This window comes from Watersipora subatra, chromosome 3 (genome assembly GCF_963576615.1).
Source record: "Watersipora subatra chromosome 3, tzWatSuba1.1, whole genome shotgun sequence".
In the NCBI taxonomy this organism is placed as follows: domain Eukaryota; kingdom Metazoa; phylum Bryozoa; class Gymnolaemata; order Cheilostomatida; family Watersiporidae; genus Watersipora; species Watersipora subatra.
The window spans coordinates 33624182-33645042 of record NC_088710.1 but is presented as its reverse complement, the minus strand read 5'-3'; the positions used below and the strand labels follow the sequence as shown (position 1 = coordinate 33645042).

The window sequence follows — 20861 nt, the reverse complement described above, 5'->3', positions numbered from 1 at the left end:
TCAGTACACTAAACTTTTGTAACGCTACGTAACAGAAATTTTTAATTTAACTCAGATGAATTTAGCTTACTAAACACACAAACTTGAAGCTAAGTTTTAATCTTTTACTAAATTTACTTTAATTTTGTCATCTTAATTTTTCTATTAGGCGTACCTGTTTCCGATTTTGCGCTTTCTGCCTCACGTTCAATGTAACTTTTAGCCAACCTTTTAAAAAAAAATTTCTAACTGATTCGAGGAGAAAGACTGAGCGATGCCGTTCTTAAGAGTGGTCTCTCGCATACTCGTATCTCAAAGAAGAAACTTGCTCAAAAGGCTGCTCGTACTTCGAATTTCCCCTATGTTGGTGCACTCGTATGTCAAGGTATGTTGGTGCACTCGTATGTCAAGTTATGTTGGTGCACTCGTATATCAAGGTATGTTGGTGCACTCGTATGTCAAGGTATGTTGGTGCACTCGTATGTCAAGGTATGTTGGTGCACTCGTATGTCAAGGTATGTTGGTGCACTCGTATGTCAAGGTATGTTGGTGCACTCGTATGTCAAGGTATGTTGGTGCACTCCGTATATCAAGGTATGTTGGTGCACTCCGTATATCAAGGTATGTTGGTGCACTCGTATGTCAAGGTATGTTGGTGCACTCGTATGTCAAGGTATGTTGGTGCACTCCGTATATCGAGGTATGACTGTACTTTCTGATAAATTTTTCTAAAAACAGTGTATCTTTAAATCTGATAGCTATATCATAAAGCAATACATTTAACTATGGCTTTAAAAACAAGCGTTGTCGAGATAGTCATTAAAAGTTGGATAACATTGGACCTGAAACCATGTTGAATATATCATATCCGATATGTTATAAACCATGTTGAATATATATCATATCCAACATGTCATACACCATGTTGGATTCATCATATCCAATATGTCATAAACCATGTTGAATTCAGCATATGCAACATGTCATAAACAACGTTGAATTCAGCATATCCAATATGTCATAAACCACGTTGAATGCAGCATATCCAATGTCATAAACCATGTTGAATTCAGCATATTCGACATGTCATAAACGTAGCCGTGTGTATGGCAGATAAGCTTTATATGGCAAACTTGGAGTTAACTGACTTTTCTTATATATAAACAAGGCGCGCGCGCGGTGGTTTGCTGGTGGGCTTTTAACATGGTTTGCCAAAGCTTATTGAACGATTGCATTACTAGTGCAGCTACCACCACCCAAACACAAAGAACATGTTTTCCATCGCTGCCACCAGATTATGCTCATTTAGCTACTAGCCCCCATATTGTTAATGCCGCACTTATTCATTTATAAACCTAACCAATGCAAATAAATTTAAAGATAATAAAAAGTATTACAAAAGAAATAATTTTAGGTTCAAAAATTAGATAAACCAAAAATCTACAAAGCTAAACAAAAAATGATGTTGGATGTGTTTGCTGACAAATTACATATTTTGATAAACTTGAAAAATAGTAGAATAACAATCCGGTATAAGGAAGTAAAAATAGTGATGATATTGAATTAAAATCTTCAAGAGGCTTGAACACTATTGGTCTAGTTCACTTATAGTGGCTCACAGTAAATTTATTTTTAAGTGTATAGTAAGATAAGTTCATTTAAGTTAAATTCAAAGTTCATACTATGTTACGGAGTGCCACAAAGAGTGAAGCGTACAGATCGTGTCTGATGACAAGTTTCTCTCTTACATCGCCATTAGCCACTAAGTTTGTCTCGAAGGTAAGAACTCCATACAGTACTGTACATATTAATATTACATTTTATTGCAGATGATAACCACTAAATAGGTATTTGTTACTTGGTGAGCGTAGGTGGTGAATTACAACAATTAAAACACATTTTTCCAATTGTAATATCCTGTTTTTGTGTGGTTTTTCAGAAGCTAGGAACAGATTAATTTGTATTTAGTTATTCTACATAAGAAAAATTGATTTGAGATGCAGAGTAAATTGACATCGAGCTCAGACCTGGCGTGCATTAAGCTGGTATGTCAAAGTATGATTGTAAGAGGTTTTAGTTTCCCAACCAATATCCAAAATGATATAGAGCTGCTCTTGTTATTTATGTTAAATGATGCGGTTCAGTACTACCAAGTCTGTTTTCTGTCCTAGCCATAAAATACCATTATTTTTACTGTTTTTTAAAACTACCAAAAAATCAGCTTTCCGATTATGAGTGTGACCAAAATAGCGGGCAGTTCTCAAAAAACTGTCATCTAAACTATTTTCTTTCCCACTTATAGCGGCGCACTGGTGCTGCGCTAATGTGAGCATAGCCTGCTAAAAGCTCAATCAACCACCCTTATACCAATGATAACAGCTTTTAGCCTGTCTGAACCTCCCTTTAACCTTAAAATGCAGTCATTAACAACCCTACTACTTCAGATGGTAGAATATTTGTAAATTCAAACATACTGCGCATACCATAGTAGACATTCTGATATACAACTGCCTACCATGTCTTCAACATCCCAGTCACTTTCATCAGAAGGCACACATCGGGAGGCATGGCCATAGCATGAACAGCTGCCTCTCACAACCATATCATAAATAGCGTAATAGTACTTCTCATTGATTTCTTCTCTTTGAGCGAGCAAATCATCACCTGATAAAGTGAAAGAAAAGGTAAACAACAAAAGCTAGGAAAAGCACATACATGGGGAGACAATTAAGGTGCCCTATTATAAAGAGCTTTGCTGGTGATAGCTTTAAATCACTATGTTTCCATGATGCGCAGTGCTTCGGAGTTGCGCTATCTCCGAATCATGGAAACGGCGTCTTCGCACTGAAATCACTGCGCACTGATCAGTGCGAAGCCAGTGCAAATTCGCAGCAAGGAAACAGCGACTGCGCAGTGGCTGCGCATAGCTCTCATGCCGTGGAGACAGATTTTACGATGGCCATAAACTAGTACAAAGGTTGTCCTGCTAATCTTGTTTTTTTCACTATTCTTCCGATCTTCTTTCACATAAATTTAATTATAGTCTGCATTCACGAGGATGATGAGGTGATTACTTTCCTGGACTTTGTTATCGATGCCAACACTTCGAAAAATAGGTGGCAAGTCCAAAATTAACGTTTAAATAATATATTACTTAAAAATACTTATTAAAAATATATCACTAAGTAAAAAGTGTGTTAAGGTTTGTAAAACCTTGTAAATGTGTATTGTAAATAAAAGTATAATGACGACAGAATAATAAAAAAAGACTGTTTATGACGTTCGGTATCCGTGATCGATTCTATTTCTCCATCAGGCGATTCGATTTATACAATTTCTCTTCTCTGGCTAATTTGCGGTATTTGCTGAAAACCACTGCGCAGCATGGAAACGTACAATCCCCTCGACTTCGGAGGGGGCTGCTTCGCAGTACTGCGCACCATGGAAACATAGTGAATGAGTGTCTCTGTTATTTCACAAATAACAAATGCTGATCTAATTGCGAAAAATTTTCAACCGTTTGTCAAAATAAGCGAAATGACGAGGTTGGACAGGCAAAAATACTTTTTCATATGTGTTGTAGCATTCTAGTTTTATATTTCATAAAAAATATGTAGATATAGTTTTGTGATTAAAATAATTCATCCCATGTAATTTCATCCTACATGAGTTCGAATCCACTACGATGCAATCTTTTTCTCAGCTATCAATCAGGACTTCTGACAAACGGATGAGCACGACTCATATTATAGTGAAGACTAACACTCTGTGCAGTCCTGTCTGCTATGAAAGATGGTCAGGTGCGCCGATAAAGCACAACTAGTCATATTGCGAGAAGGCAGTCAATTGAAGCAGGTGTTAGAGTTTCGGTTTACCAAGCTGGATGGCATGAGTTCAAATCTCGTACGGTGCAATATATTTTCCCAACTTCCAATCGTGGCCTCAGATCGACAGACGGATTATAGTGAAGATCGAGACTGCTAAATGAAAGAACTAACTTTACAGATGCATTCTCTTCCTGACGCAATTTAACAGTTGGTCTCAAATTGTGTCAGTAGATTATTCTTTAAAAAACAGGGAAATCTGTGAACTGTTCACCGAATGCTGAAGCCACCCAGTAGAGTATGTATTCGGTAAGATGCTCATGTAGGTTCATTCAGCCCTGTATTTATGAGTCGACTTTTACTCATCAATAAATAAAAACGAAAAATGAAAGAATAATATCATGAATGTTGAAAGCCTATCAACAATCTCAAAAATGCTGGTGAGGATGATGTGAAAAATACTAGACTCTAGACATGCAGTGGTCTAGCACTGCCTGGTATTGCAACTGCTCGCTCCTCAGTAAATTGGCTGAAAGGGCAGCTACTCGTGTGTCAGCGTTTATTACTAATTAGAAGGTAGTAGCAGTTACTAGGTGAAGATAGTTCCGGTGGGACAGTACAAGACTATCTCTACGGCCATGCGAGAGGATGACAGATACCAGTAACCAATAATAAGCTTGGTTGAACTCATCATATGTTTGGGTCCGAAAAAGGTAGAAATTAAAGAGACATTCTTTTAGTTCTGAGACATCACTTTTAGTTCTGCACTCAAATCAGGCACTTGCATCAGGAATCAGGTGTCGTTATGTAATGATCTAAGACTAAACTGAGTGTGTTAAACTGTTCAATGTTATGCAATTGTTTATGGAGCCACCACAGTGAATCAGACAGATACATATGATACGCGCAGCAAACAGGCCACTTCCTGTCCATGTTTGTTTCCAACAAGTCAGCTAGTAGACATCACTAGTTTAGAGTATATGAACTGTTGTCTTTAGGAACAAGAATGCATTAATTTCTGGGCACAGTCTATACAGAACCGCCAATAACAAAAAAGAAATCGCTGTCATATACAGTGCACCCTCGAGATACGATTACCCTGATATACGATTTTTTCACCTTACGAAGTCAAACATCGTGATATCTTCACCTCGCTATACGAATTTTATTTCACCATACGAATTTGAGAAAAGTTTCGCCCGAGTTAAAATTTGGCCGTCGGTGTGCTCATAACACACGTCGAAATAAAAAAGACACCGAAATATAGTTTGCCGAAAACATTCTTAGAACGTTTAGAAGAGACACGATGATCGACTTCTCTCATATCCGCGTGGAAAATTTCGTGTAAAATGCACAAGCGAGAGCAAATATTCATTTGTAGCGTTATTATAGCTTTTGCTATAAACTTTCAAGTCAGCATACGTATATAACTACAAGTATCTACATTTAATTCGTTATCTATGGAATCTGAGACCGATCCAAACGTTACAAAACGAAGGAAAATTGATTTCTATGTCAACGAAGTTGGATGTCGTAAATAAGAAGGGACCCGTATTATTGACATTGTCAAGGAATATGATCGCAACCAATCAGCATTTGCAATTATTATGCAATTATTATTAAAACAAGAACTCCATTAAAGCAAGCACAAGAAAGAGCTTCCGACAGAAGATTTGAATGAGCTAGGTCATGCACGCGATCAGCATTCAAAAGGAGCAACCATTTAGTAAAGGCAAGGATGTAGAAGATACGGAAAACCCCACATTCGCAGAAATATTTTGAGTGTTTAATTTACTGATGTGGACTGGTACATTAAAACAATGCATGTATAATATATATTATTTATCTCTTGTGTGGCATGTTTTTCATATTTTAGTCATTTTATTTGTTTCCTTTTGGTTTTATGTTTTATTCTCTTGTTTAACCATGTCTTTGCATATGGGCTTGTTATCTTCTACGTGAATACAATTCATCGTATGTATGTATGTAACTCATATAACTAGCTACTCAGGATAGTTGAAGCATCCACATTACTTTCTGAAACTTGCTAAAGCCCTGTCCCCCCTAGGGTATAAATACGTACAAACTTTGTATGTATAGTTACATTGATTCTTTTGCACATTTCATACAAGACAAACTACTGTACCACATTCTCTGGATCCTTTTACAAGCGCTAGCTAGAAATTTTCTGCATTGCACCATCAATTTTTTTCGTAGAAAAGGTAGAAGAATTGGACAGGAATGGACAACTTCTTTTAGCCTACTAAAAAATTCCAATTCATTACGTTTTAAATTTATTTTCAAGTGCACAGCACCATAATTAGCATTGATACGCTTTTGCCTCATCTCTGCTTTACTCGCTACATGTACCAGCTAAAGCCACGTTACTCCAAAGGTATGTACGTCCTGTATAGAAAATAAAATTTTATTTTTCTTTTCGGTAGCCATTAAATGGTCAAGTGTGCGAGGGGCCGCTTTCTATAACTGCATCGCTCGGCCTTATTGATTTAGGTTGAAAAAGGTTTCAAACAGATAGGCTAAAGTTTATAGTGAAAGTGAAGATATGAACTGCTGAAGGATAAAATTTCGTGATAAAAAGTTGATACATACTAAAACTTAGTTTCAAGTGTAGGTTTAGCAAGCTAAACTTACTTGAAGTGAATTCAAAGTTTATGTTATGCGTACCTTTTGAAGGCAAGAACTCCTTACCGTACGTTATGCATTTGGTACACACATTATAATTTTGCGTTTTATTGCAGATCATAACCATTAAAATACACTAAATACAATACAGTTTCTGTAGGTAACTATAATTACTAAAGTTAACATACTATTTTGTTGCTAATTGTCAATATGTACACATTTTTATGAAAAAAATTTGACGATTTTCACCAGGGAGTGTTTGCATTGTTTAATTACAATGGTCTATATACCCCGATATACGAATTTTTCACCATACGATGCCAACCCTGGAACGAATTAACATCGTATCTCGGGGGTGCACTGTAATTGACAACCTTCGGAGTAAAATGACAGGTTGAAAATGGACACCTGAAAACGCAAGTCCTGGCTACAAAGGTCGATAGTTTAGGGTGTTGATGTTCGATATCGAGCACTGCAACGGTGCCTAGGTGACTACAAAGGTAGAGCGTATATGCTTCCATCTCAATCTCATGTATTTATGGCTTATTCCTGATAATACCTGCATATACATCCTTCTTGGCCAACGAAACTTGCCTCAGGCTATTTTGATGGATCCTTTCTTATTAGTTTTGATGACATGGAAGGCATGCACATCGGGCTAACAGTCGGCCAACGAAGCTACGATTTCGAAGATCGCAAACTCAGTGGATATGGCGAACAAGGCACAAGATGTCCATCCAATAGTAAACCTAGCACTTACCTAGGGTATGAAGCTTTTGAAAGACCACTCTGAGGTTGGTAAGCTTAAGAAGGTCTTGCACTTGAGGAATATATGGGTCATTAATGTCCATTTGAGTAGAGAGCACCTTGAATACGACCTGTGGCAGAAGAACAGACAATTCCGTCATAAATTGACAAGATTATTCAAAATATTTACTAACTAAAGGTGCAGGCGTCTAACAGTTTGAACACATATGCACCTACAGCTGTGCAGGCCTATAATCAGAAGCATATTTCAATGTAGATTGAGGTCATGATACGTAAAATGACACACACAATAGCAATTGCTTGAGAAGTGGTTATATAACATATAAGATATGTATAGCTCTTTGTTGATAATGTGATTTACAGAAACAATTAATCTGTAATGTTCTAACTAGTGCCGCTGTCTATTAGGCTGTCCTTGCATCTCTTCTTAAGTATAACATTACAGTGTTGAATGAGTTCTCTCGACTCTCCTACCAAGTAGAGACAGCATGAGACTTGCTGCCATACTGGTGGATTTCTATTTATTATTTATGACAAAATCAGGTCAGCGTAAGCAGCATATGTACTAGATTTTATCTAATTTGTCCTGAACAAAGAAGAATAGAAGAGGGAATCTCGAGTCTGAACAACAATCTGCTCATCGTCTAATTAATCAGCTAAAGTGTATGCACTTTGTTTAACCAGAGAAATTATTAAATTTATAAATTAATTACTGTTGGTGGTTGACAAGAAAACTATTGGGCAATTGGTCTTCAAGCAAGCACTCTCTTACCTCTCCCCTTGATGCTGGCAGCACATTAGAATATTTCTCTTCGCATATCACTGGATTATCCAGCGAGATCGGTCCTCGAGATATTTGAGGATAAGTCAGATTGCAGTCTTCCGCGAAGTACCGGTAGTCTTTCCAGGTGGTTCCAAAATCGAACGATCGTTCAATATACATAGCCTTTGGTCTGAATGTCTTGAAGGTGATAATGAGATGAGTGAAGTGAAATTCAGCATCGAGGTCAAGTTGCAAGGAAACGCTTTCCTCTCCGTTTCGACCTTGCCACCATCTTCGCAATCGGTCCCGAGAAAAGGTTGTAACGATATTTGTCACATTGTGACTATTTGGGTTGGATTCAGACCAAGGTTGTCGGGAGTCGCATGTGAAACAACTCTTATTAGAGTCACTCACATCTCCGACGACACAGTATTGCTCCTCCCGCCTCAGCCCACACGTTGAGTTGACTTTCAAATTGTCCTCTCTGCCAACTAACAAGTTGCCGGTGGCTGGGTAACAGCTACGCCCCAAACATGATGGCTGGGAGCCACTCAGCTGGCAATGCACAGATGCTAAAAAATACCAGCGAGTATTAATAGGAGACTCAAATTTCCTTATATTCATGCATTTGGAATATTTTGGGATACAGACGATATTGATCTGGTATCTACGTACATACAGCACAAAAAGGAAATATCTATGAAAGCGTCTTTTGTTTAATTACTGACTCGGGAGATTATTATAGGATGGAGTGGCTGTTTATGATTAGAGAGAGGAGACCGCAAGGGTGGCAAAGTTACAAGAGGGGGACTGTGAGGCTGTGAGTGCAACCAGACAGTGCTTCCAGTCATTCATAGAACAGGGACCCTTTCATTACACGCACTCCAAACCTCACTTCACGTCTTCTCCTTCTCTCCTACTCCCCAGATGTCTCAAACAACCTTACATTATCTCCTACTTACTATTTTCATTCTAGGTTGTGCAGTAATTTCACTTCACATTACTTCACTTACATTACTCCTCCTAATCCGAATACGTGTCAAAAAAATTTCATTTCTACTATTTTAGCTACTCCCCTGTTTTTACTGCACAAATAAGCTTTATTTCACAACCTTCCACCACTCCCAACACAATTTTCATCTCACAACTTATAATTAACTTTTTCTTGCTCTCTTCCAACCAATCGCAGACAGGTGTGACAAACAAAACTAGCTTCACACCCTCCCATTCTTGTCACTCTCTCTCTCTTTCTCTCCTGTCTGTTCATGAACGTGTCTATCAGTGCTTACTTTGTAGAGTAGCCAGTAATAATATAACAACCACACTGCTCCGGAGTCTCATTTTGTCCTCAGCAGCTCCGCACCTTCTGTACAGTCTTCGCTCTAGTACTACAAACATTAGTGACTAGCTATCAACAAGGCCAGATACATAGCATTACGTATAAATTACTATCATTATTGTTAATCAAAGCACAAGTTAAACCAGAGGCTTGTTCAGATCGTTCAGCCAAAATCCCTTCAGGTTGCAATAGAATTTGTCCTCTCAGTTCCCTAATACTTGACTACATAATCTGTTCATTAATTATTGCCCCTACCTCAGGTTTATTAGTGCACTGCTATTGTTAGCGCTTTGCCTTTCTTCCTACTAGTTAAGTCGTGTGAGTTAGCTTCTTGTCTTGGTCTGTATGCAGTGCACTGCTAATCCACATTCACTCGCCAGCTCTTTCTAAAATTCTACAGAAATTGAAAAATTCTGAACAGATTTAAAAGGCAATATGCATTATGTCTTGCTTATGAAAAACGCTTTGTAAAATTTTGTTTCATGATTTGCAAAAACGGATAAAACACAGCATTATCTCAAGCAAATCAACAACCACAGAGTAAACCTGTCCTTAACAAATAAAGCAATTTAAAATATTCAATGACTTTACCAGAGAGAGAGAGAGAGAGAGTAGCTAGCTACACAATGTAAAATTATGTGTATCTTAAATTAGAGTAAGCCATGAATATTCATGATAGCCACGACAAATTAGTCGCAGGCTATCAGTGTCTTTGCCTCCAAAATTTTAACACATCAGCTCACTCGAGTGCAATTAAAAATGATCCTATCAGTGATAGAAGATGCAGTGCTATATGGCATCCAGTATCAGCTGTATAACATTAAAGAAAACTGTATTATGCACTAACTGATTTTAGAAACTGAGAAAAGAGAAGTCATGGAGAATAGCCAGCAAGTTCCATATCCATGCAAGAACACAATCAACTTTACTGAGGGAACACTATCAAGGCAGCCACATTAGAGCCTGATGTATTAGCTGTAATTCTATGCTATGATAGTAAGTCGAACAATGACTGCACTGAAAAAATGTTGCTCAGTTTCACTCTCATCACTGGTGAAGATAGAATTACAGAAATGATCCGGTCATTCCTGTCAGTGACAAGCAAGCTGTCTGCAAAGCTTGTCATTATACTATATCTATCGCTTGGGCTAAAAATAGCTCTGTAAAACCTTGCATAGCTAGAAGATCGATTTTAACCAAACATCGCCCTCTCGCTGACTTACAGCGCTGGTAGATGGCAGTTAATATACAGAACAAACTTATGGCGCATACGTACTGTGGCTACCTGCTGCATTTCCAACACACAATAAACTAAATGAGTGACATGTGATATACTAGCCTATATTCTTAAAATATATTTAAGCGTTCTTTAGTAACTTTTTATATGATACAAACAAGGTTTCCAATTATTTATGCAGCATTATAAGTTGAAAAAAAGTAAAAACCAATTTGTACAACAACCAGATTTCCTTTGATGCTGATTTAAAATGTTCTGTCTAGAATGGCAGAACCACACAGCAATAACAAATATTTCCTATAAGGGAATTCATGCTACCTTAAAGCAATGTGAGCAAAATGTAATCATAACAAAAGAACATCATTAAATGTTTCAACTTAAATCCTATGCTTTTCTCTGCGTAGTAAAAGGTTCAATAATAGCATAAAAAGTCCCAACAGAAATGGAACTATCAGTGTGCAATTAATATATATCTGAAGTCGTCATGCTTTAAAAACAGTTGAACATAGCGATAAAAAGTTAATTACCAACTGAACAACGGATATGCTTAGCCGTTTGCATAAAAGTACAACTATACCTGATTTTGCACTAGCAGTTAGCAGTATCCAGGGATAGATCCCGTAAACGGCTCTTTCAACCCTTGAGTTTATCCTGTAAACTGACTGCAAATTTGCAGACATGCTTTGTTTCGATGAACAGACGGCTTTAAGCCTGTGAACCCTATTAATGGCTGTGCTTTGGCAGTTAAAAATGTAAGCAGCCGTTACATTGTAGAGCTTTGCTAAATAATTATGAATAGGCGAAGAAGAATAGGCGGGGCAAAGGATGAATTGGGCGGAATAGGGAGCATAAACAAAGCACTGTGACGACGGCTAGTAGCCACGCTGTAGGAGAGCGAGTTTTGTCCCGTCCCACTTCAGTACATTTATGATTTGTGTGACGTCGTGCGATTACGAATATGGGTGTAGTTCGAGCGTACAATTTCATCCTGTGCAGAACGACCTATGCATTTGTATGAAGTTACTATGAGAGTATTCTCTTCCATCAGCTCTTTTAGGTCCATCCTTGCATGCCACTCTCACAATTTAAGGCAATTTAACAGCCTACTAACAAGGCCACAGATACATACACTCTAAAAAAGTTGGTCATTTTTATTAATAGTGGCATCAAATAAAACACATACTGAAAATGTGAAACTAGTAATAAGTGCAAGTCAGAAATAAAAAATCAGAAAATAAAGGAATTTCCATTTCATTAAGGTGTTGAGGAGAGGATCAAGAATACTACTTGAGCTTCTCGACCAAAAGAAGTTGTTTAAAGTTTTTACTATAAATAAACATTTTACACGGTTAAAAATATCAGCATTTATCTAGCCTTCTTATGATTAAAAAAGCATTACGTTGAACAAGATTGTCTTATTGTTTTGGATGCATACACTGGCTATGGTAGAGTGACTCAACTTGACCAAGCGCGGGTCTCCTTGACTAATTGTATTAATTTCCATGCTCCGAACATCCGTAGGTGAGACTTGAATGTCATAAAAAAATTGTACATCTCTCATTACATAATAACAAGGCATTGTTATCATAGAACCATGGTAGGGAACCTGGAAGCTTGGTAGAACCTAGAAGAGGTAGGCAAGCCTAAACAAGCCTGCAACACGTGGACCGAGACGTGCCTATAACTTGCTGACATCCGGTGAGACCTTGACAGAGCTATGACTCATTTACTCAGTGAAGACGCTGACATGGAATGTTTGCAACTAATTAGGTAGCTGAGAGGGAAGACTTTGATGGAGATTATGTTACCATTGTTTGTTAAGCATCCTACCCGCTTTCCTTCTTTCCTTATGTAAATCAATATGTACAACTTTGTTAATAACAATAACATTTTATTTAACAGTTTTTCACCAGTTGCCGAAGAATTGCTTTATAAATTAGATATGTATGGTTAGGGTATGTATGGAGTTAGGTGGGTAGCCCCTGTGTAATTTCGCCTCAAGATTATGGAAAATTATAGATCCTATTGGAAAAGTGCTGTTTCCTGTTACAATAAAACTTAGTCGACTCGCTGAAAACATAGAAACCCAAACTGATGTTGTTTGCGTGTTTGCACTGAAGTTCCATCCATCTACATGTAGTACCGTCTAATAGTCTCCTACTATATTCAATTCCACCATCCAACTAAGCCTTTCCAGTATCCATGAATGTACATACTCCTTACCATAGGGCTCGCTAGCTATATAGTTAGGCTATAGTTGCAGTGTAGTATACTTTTAATTTTTTTAGAGAGATAGAATAATATATGTTGTTGCTTTTTCACTCATCATTCCCACTTTCTTTCTCTTAAACTCAACCCTTAGCTTCGGAGTTCCTGGTTGGGTGGAGGGAAGGTGCATTAGTTTATAATCATTGTCAACACAACACGTAGTATCTTTGTAACAATGACAGCACAAGAAATCAGCGAGTCAAGCCGGAAACTCATTCAATCGGAAACATCGCTTTTCCAATAGGATCTATAATTTTCCCAAGATTATGACTTACTCTTTATGCATTGAATGGGAGTTCGCTAAGAGTGTAAGAAGGCGTGTTAGGCAGTTGGAATAGCATGTCAGTACTTGTAGTGATTCATGTGTAAACAATGGAGAGTAACTGCAGAGAAGTTAGGTTTATAGCACTTAGTTTTAAAACTAACATGACACACATGACCCGCAAACTACAGGTTGGCGGTTCAATTTCCCGAAAAGGTTACCGGTGTTGACAGGAATGATACCCAACCATAAATTGCTGGAAACCAGTGCGGCATATTTCCAGTTGTCAAGGTCCCATTCCACTGGACTCAGACATTGTTTTTGCAACAGTACTCTTAGAAACATGCACATCCTCTGCTTGGTGTAAGCTAAGCAGACGGATTACTCGTGAAAATTTCAAATTCGAGCGATTACTAGCCGAATTGGAAATATGTGTGTAGTTATTCAAAAGATCGTATCTATTGACAATTAGACAAATTACCCATTTTTCATAAACATGTCACTCATGGCATTTGGAAGAAAAGGGTCATATTCAATACCAACTAACAAAAAATAAAACTTTCTATTCGGGTTCTGTGCTGTCATTTTTTTCATATAAAACAAATGGTCACACATGTGCAATGCTTGAGATGTTTGAGGTAAAAAATCTAAAAGATTTGCTAGTTTTGAAGCTTAAATATAAAGATTGTTTCATAACTTGTATTTCTTTTGTATCTCTGACCATATTCTTTTGTTGGCACAAAGTTATGACTTTTTCTTTGACAGCTTAATTGAATGCTGAAACAGCACAGCAGAAAATCGTAACTTTTACCGCGTAAAAGACATTCTTCATTCGCCTGTGAAACTGACCTTTGCCTGCATGTACACATATGTTTTTGCTTTCATCATTATCCCCATCCCCAAATGGCGCTTCTGTATTGGGGAGTAAAAATCACAGAGAATTTTAAGCTAAATCTCTGTACCTTTTAACGTATCATGCCATCATAACATTTTTCCAACACCCACTTTGAAGGTTTCACGGGTTGCAATTGTTACCCAGATAAATTGCTACAACCTAACCAGGTTATTTCGTTCGCTTTGCTTTAATGGTAGCACATCAGCATAAACCAGTTTGTACTACACCAAGGTTTTACTTTATTATATTCCTGTAGATGTTGACAGTACGTCGGGTTTTCTTAATCGATAAACACAAAACTCTCAATACTATGACTGTGTCCTTCTCTTGCGCATCTTGTTGCAAGAAAAGAGGCAATCTTTTTCTGATAATTCGAGGGATTCTAAATTTTTTGCGCTTCAACTTGCAAAACACCTCTTTAAAAAATATATCAAAAAAGGCTGGCAGTTTCCTGATAACCCCACATAGCAATATCTCTCATTTTTAATGTTTCACTGGTGATTAACTTAGTATTCAACACTGGATCTAAGGCTAATCCCTCAATATGTATCAAAAGTTAATTTAGAGTGATACATATTGATGGATTAGCCTAAGATCCAATGAGCATTTGAGGTATTTGAGGCTACAATTTTGAAGCTATTTTGATTACACACATTTTGATTTTCTTTACTTGCACCAGAAGTGTAAACTGCATTATGGAAGTTTTGCTTAGCTAAAAAAAATTGTTTGGATACTAATATTGACTAGCTCAACTGTGCAGAAGAAGAGTTGAGGTCAGAAGACACTGTAGAAGATATTGAACAGCCAAAAATTTATGAAATGCTTTCAAACGAAGGCAACATTCAGAATGCAACTGGCCGAACAAATGGTGCTAATATTTTTGTTTTAAAAATGTTAATTTTAGTTTTTGAGTGTATTATTCTTATTATAAACATGGTTTGCTTATGTAACTTATTCTTGAAAAGGTATTTGTAGCATTTGATAGATTATTATAAAAATGATAGTCTTGCAGGTTTATGCGCTTTTATGCAACCTTGTTAAATATAATTATAAAATGAAAGTATGCCTCCAAATTTATAATGAAACAAAAAACTTGAAAGCTCCAAGAAACTGCAACACTGACTATAAGATCATTGTAGGTTAATTGAAAGCAAGCGATATCAACTGGTAGAAACAGGTATCAGCTTCCCGGGCTTATGTATTTAGAAATCTACGACAAGTTGGAGGTAAATTAGCAAATTTCTTACATCCATTACAGTCAATGTCGCTCTGCCCGAAGGAGAGTACAAAATATAGGCGACATTCAATTGGCATGTGAAAGGGTTAAATTTATTTTAAATAAATTTAAAAATACAACAGCCACCCTTTATTTGAACGTCACCTCTAGCAAAGCGTCACTAATGGAGAAAGGTTAAAAGGTAGAGCGCGTTGGCCTTCACATATGTTCAAATAAGAGGTTTTACGGCAATTGCTAATGTACACAACCACGATGGGGAGTTGTCACTGCTTTACATTTTATTTACTTTTTGCACATCCTTGGCTGTTTGTTTCTTTGGTTCTTTAAGGCTAGACTGAAACAATGAAGCTGTCAGCCTGCAATGTCTTCTTTTCAAGCTCCAAAATCAACATGCTAATCTAAAAATCTTTGACATTTTACAAATTTTCACCAATTTAACATATACAGCCATTGAAATTACTACACTAACACGGATAAAAATAGCTACTAATCCGCAAGGCCGATATATAGATAACATCATAATCACGTAATCTAGATACTTGCGATACATATCATTTATTTAACAATCATAAACCAAGAATATAAACTAAACATACTTAGAAGCGCTGCTTGCAGCAACAGCATCGTACAACACAAGTGATTGATTGAAAGAAAAATAGGACAAGTCTACAGCATATGATTGGTTCATGTGAATATGGTAGGTAAAGAATAGTACATGTATCGCCCAAATAAACGACCTTTAGTCAACCGTCTTAATGACTATTCCAGCCACTTACGTTAGAGATTGTGCTAGTACACCTTGGTATCACCCCTAACTATAGTCATTGCCAGCTCTGCTATTCCCATTTACTTCACCAAAAAGCATAGGAAAAAGATAATACGAAGCAAGAACTCAAGGGTACCTAAGGACATGAGTAAGAGATGATAAGAAATAAGAACTCCAGGGTAAGAAGGTACTACATGAGCGAAAATGTAATACAAAATAAGAATTAAATGCTATTTAAACGATGGAATGCTCAAGTAATGTAAAGAATGATAACTTAATTCATTTGAAAATATTCTACTTTTGGCAATAATGGCATAGAAACATCTCAGTTATTCTATATATTAAAATTGTTTATACAAGTGGCTTTGAACTGTCACAACATAAGTACAAAGTACATATGTACAAAGTAATATTATACACAATAGTATATGAAGGAGACAATGGCAGAAACAATCATGCCATCAGGGTGCAAAAACTATAACTTACAAACTAACGATCTAAAATAGTCATTAGGCTTACTTTTGCAAAAACCACTCAAAAAAGAAAATTCTACAACTTGTCTTTGGCTGAAAATAAAATTTCAACAAAACCTGTAAAGTCTTCAAGTAACCAATAAAACAGTTTCAAGAGGACAATCCAAAAATTTGTTAGCAAAGATACAGCAGAATAGTGTTGGATAAATTGATCAATTTCCAGTTCTAGAACTTCTAAAGATAATCAGAAAATTTTCTCTCATAGCAGTAAGAGTTTCAAGGGTCTATCTCATCCATTTCAGGGCCTACCCCATTTTTGAGAATATCATCAATACCAAGACTCTCAGCATTGTCGTCTTCCATTAAAGTCTTCTCATTGTCAATATAACGAACACGTTTAGACATTTCAACACCATACGTTATATTGTCATTGCCTTTTGGAGTTACCTTATCACTACCTGGAATGCCTGTGTCGGGAATGTGATTTGAAGAATGGGAAGAGCCGTAGCCTTGATCTGAATGGGTGCGTTGAGAGTTCTGGGATCCCATACTGTAATATGGCTCTGTGTGAGACATGCCCAAAGACAGACTCTCATCAGCAGTAGCGAGACTAACAGCAGAAGTCCAAGAGGTTAAAGAGAGCAGGTTTTCAGACGCCGACGTATGACTAAGGTCGTCACCTTCACTACTAAATTCTTTCGATGACTCGGCATGTGTCTCTGGTGGTAACGAAGTAGTACTGTTCGACATGATGTCAATAATCTTTATAGTTGGTCTTCTACGTTGGTAAAAAAGAATATATGCGGCACTAGAAACAACTTCGCTGGAATCTTTAATAGTAGTCACTGAGCGGTCATTCATAAGTCTCCAACCTAATGGAAAAAGTAATATGAATATCGCTATGATTATACGAAGATATCTACAGATAATTGATGAATATAGGTGATTGCTGATAACAACCAATACACAGATATGTCTAAATAAAATACTAAAAGAAGTTAGTATGATGATAATTATGCAATAGAAAATCTACTCAAAAAATTCATTAGTTTTAGAAGCCGTTTCATAAGCAGAACATTTCCTAAATAGGAATGCATTTTACCCCATAAATGTCCAACCCCTAAATCTTTTATAGACCCTGTTATAATAAATTATTTATAAAATCTCTTATAAATAAACAGACTTATTTATAAAATCTGCTATAAATAAACAGATTTATTCAAAACATCTGTTATAAATAAATCTGTTCCAACCCCTCACCAAACTCAGACATGATCACTATGTTTCTATGACACGGCTGAAGCGGATTTGGAGTTGTGCACACATTGAGTTACCGTGCGAGGAGTTTCAATGGACCTTCCCATGTTATGGATTAAAGCGGGCTCTTTGTTAAAGAAGATAAGGATTTCTATACCAGAGGTCATAGCGGTGCACTCGGGACTGCTCAAATCGAAATAAAAACGACTAAAGTGTGTAAAATGTTTAAAATAGAATAGCTTGCACGACATTTTTTTTGCATCATCCGCAGGAAACATTTAGTAAAAACTCACGAGTAACAAAACTTGTTTGACTTGCGAGTTTTTACCATTTCTATTCATTTCTAATCCAAAAAGCTGCAGATTAACTGCATCTTAGAAACATTATTCATATGAATTATAAATATTTCAACCCTGTAACAAATATATGTGAGATTACAGTCATACCTCTACATACGAGCTTAATACGTTCTTGAGCTGAGCTCGTATGTCAATTTTTTCATACCTCAAAGCCATATTTCCTATATAAAATAACTAAAAACTAATCAATCCAATCTTCTGAAAAACTACCTAAAAACAGGATGCTACGATGAAGAATGTTGTTTAATTGTTCTAATTCCCTCCCTACAAAGAGTAACCTATCAGGTGGTTACGATCTACAATAGCATGTAACATTAGGATGTATAGCACTGCATGGAGTTCTTACCTTCTAGACAGACATAGCGGCTAACGACCTTGTGAGATAGACTTGACGGCAACGCATTCGGTACGCTACACTTTTATGACGCTAGGTAACAGCATAAACTTTAACTTTAACGTAAATGAATTACCGTACTTTTCGGACTATTAGCCGCAAGTTTCTCCTGAGAATTTGAACCATGCCTCTTATATAAGGGTGCGGCTATTCTGTAGCTTTTTCTTTCACCGCTTAGGCGCATGGCCAGAATCTCCGGTTAGTGCGCCTCTAGCAGTAAAAGAAAATACGAAACAGTGCCTAACGGTACTGTTCCGTTACGCACAAGGTTAAAAAGGGTCGGTTAATATGAAATAGAGCCGTTTGGCACTGTTCCGTTTTAAAGAGCCAAGTTGGTGCCGCGTTAAAAAGCACCGTCCCGAGCTCTGCGGCTTATACAAAGGTGCGGCGTATGTATTGTTTTATTATCACTTTTTGGAAAATAAAGCGGATGCGGCTTATATAGGGGTGCGGTTTATAGTCCGAAAAGTACGGTAGCTTACTAAAAGTAAACTGTAATCTTACACTAATCTTAATTTTGTCTTCAGTTCCATTTTTATTACTTTCTTACGGCTCAGCGATTTTCGCTTTGCTTTCACTCTCCGTCGTTTTTAGCCGACCTTTTTAAAGTTTTTTCAAACTGGTCTGACGAAAAAGACCGATCGATGCTGTTCTCAAAAGCGACCTCTCGCATACTTGGCCACCTAACGGCTGCATAGAGAACCATCTCATATCTCAAGGCATAATAATTCTCAAAACTTCACTCGTATTTAAAGTCTTTCATTTGTTGGGCACTCATATATCACTCATATATCACTCATATATTAGTCATATATCACTCATATATTAGTCATACATCACTCATATATCACTCATATATCACTCATATATCACTCATATATCACTCATATATTAGTCATATATCACTCATATATTAGTCATATATCACTCATATATCACTCATATATCACTCATATATCACTCATATATTAGTCATATATCACTCATATATTAGTCATATATTAGTCATATATCACTCATATATCACTCATATATCACTCATATATCAAGGTATGACTATACTGAACAATGTATAGAAAAAGTACACGTTAAACGAAGAAAGAACAGAGAAAGTACACAAAAATAATGAATAAAAACTATGAATGATGTCTGTGTACCTTTGAAGTTGGTCGCCTAAGCTAGGCTTCGCATTCCTCAAACTTCATTAGCAGCTGAAACTGAGCGGAAGGCATTGTACATACCCGCAGTGAAACAAATGGGCCAATGGGATGGCAAGAAGTTGCTGGACATCCAACATTGACAGAGCAGCTCAGACCAGCAGAGCTCCATTTAAATGGCCAGCAGAGCATTTCGGGTTTAGAAGCTTTTTTCGCTATTCAGAGCAAAAATTCTATGAAAAGACATTTTGCAACTTGGAAATTTCCTATGCAGAGTCTTTCATAAGCAGGGTTTGTAGCCTTCAATCCGTCTAGTTAAACTTTGGCTAAGCATTCATTTTGAAATTTATCTCAGCATTCCAAGCTTAGGCTTTACACTTTGAAATATTTATCATGTTATGCACTAGGTACATACTGTATGTACATGATACATACAGTATGTACATACATGTACTATTTTTGGTTCATAACTATGCTGTGATGGGACAAGACAGTTTTTAAAGCATATAGCAGCAACAATTTAAGTGTTATAAACAATAATCAAACTACACCTACTAGCCATGTTTGTCAACATAGCATTGCCAAGAAACTGCCATAGCTGACAATTGCCAAGATAGCTGAGACTGAGACTCATGAGTAAAAACATGTAAAAAGTTAGCAGACTCAGCGAAAGATCCAACCACAGTTTGGAGTGCTCAAAGAAAGCTCTAGAATTTGCCAAACAGCAACAACTAGCACTCATGGCACAACTGAAGCAGTATACCATGGAGCGGATAACAAGAGAGTGAACTAACTGTTCATCCATAATCGACCAAGAGTGTATTCCCAGTTCAAAAGTGAACTTCACACGCTAATGACAAATGCTCCCAGATCCAGCGTCTCAAAGTTACGGAAAGACACGAGAAAGAAGTTATGCATAAGACCCCTGCAGATTGGTCCATCATCGCAACGGACATAAAGTGCAGCGTATGAGGAACTGGGCAGTACTTTGACCAGACATGATCCATGTCATCTGGTTGAAAAAACTAGCATCTCTGCACCCTAGAATGGCTTAGCAGAAAGAATGTCAGGTAGAAGGGATCATCCAGAATGGCGGAGAAAACAGCAAACTGTTCTTCTGATGAACAAGCCAAAGCAATGGTCATTCCCTACAACTACCGGCCAATAACATGGCAGACCAGATATTTCCATGGTGCATACCACCAGCAAGTATCTGAGTTTGGCGATCTCCACCAGACCT

The 20861-nt window shown here is 37.1% G+C and overlaps 2 protein-coding genes across 2 annotated transcripts in view; both read right to left on the bottom strand.

The window, feature by feature from the left end:
- Positions 1-11199, bottom strand: part of LOC137389962 (laminin subunit beta-1-like) — a 50048-nt gene extending 38849 nt beyond the window's left edge. The window contains exons 1-6 of the mRNA XM_068076163.1: positions 11131-11199; positions 9572-9702; positions 9267-9365; positions 7987-8549; positions 7207-7324; positions 2495-2643 (exon numbers count right to left, since the gene is read on the bottom strand). Coding sequence (XP_067932264.1) covers positions 2495-2643; positions 7207-7324; positions 7987-8549; positions 9267-9318 — 882 coding nt within the window. The 5' untranslated portion in view covers positions 9319-9365; positions 9572-9702; positions 11131-11199. The remainder of the gene's footprint in view (positions 1-2494; positions 2644-7206; positions 7325-7986; positions 8550-9266; positions 9366-9571; positions 9703-11130) is intronic.
- Positions 11200-16235: 5036 nt separating this feature from the next.
- The window catches only part of LOC137389965 (ubiquitin carboxyl-terminal hydrolase 19-like), a 31659-nt gene continuing 27033 nt past the window's right edge, over positions 16236-20861 (bottom strand). The window contains exon 10 of the mRNA XM_068076166.1: positions 16236-17326. Coding sequence (XP_067932267.1) covers positions 16731-17326 — 596 coding nt within the window. The 3' untranslated portion in view covers positions 16236-16730. The remainder of the gene's footprint in view (positions 17327-20861) is intronic.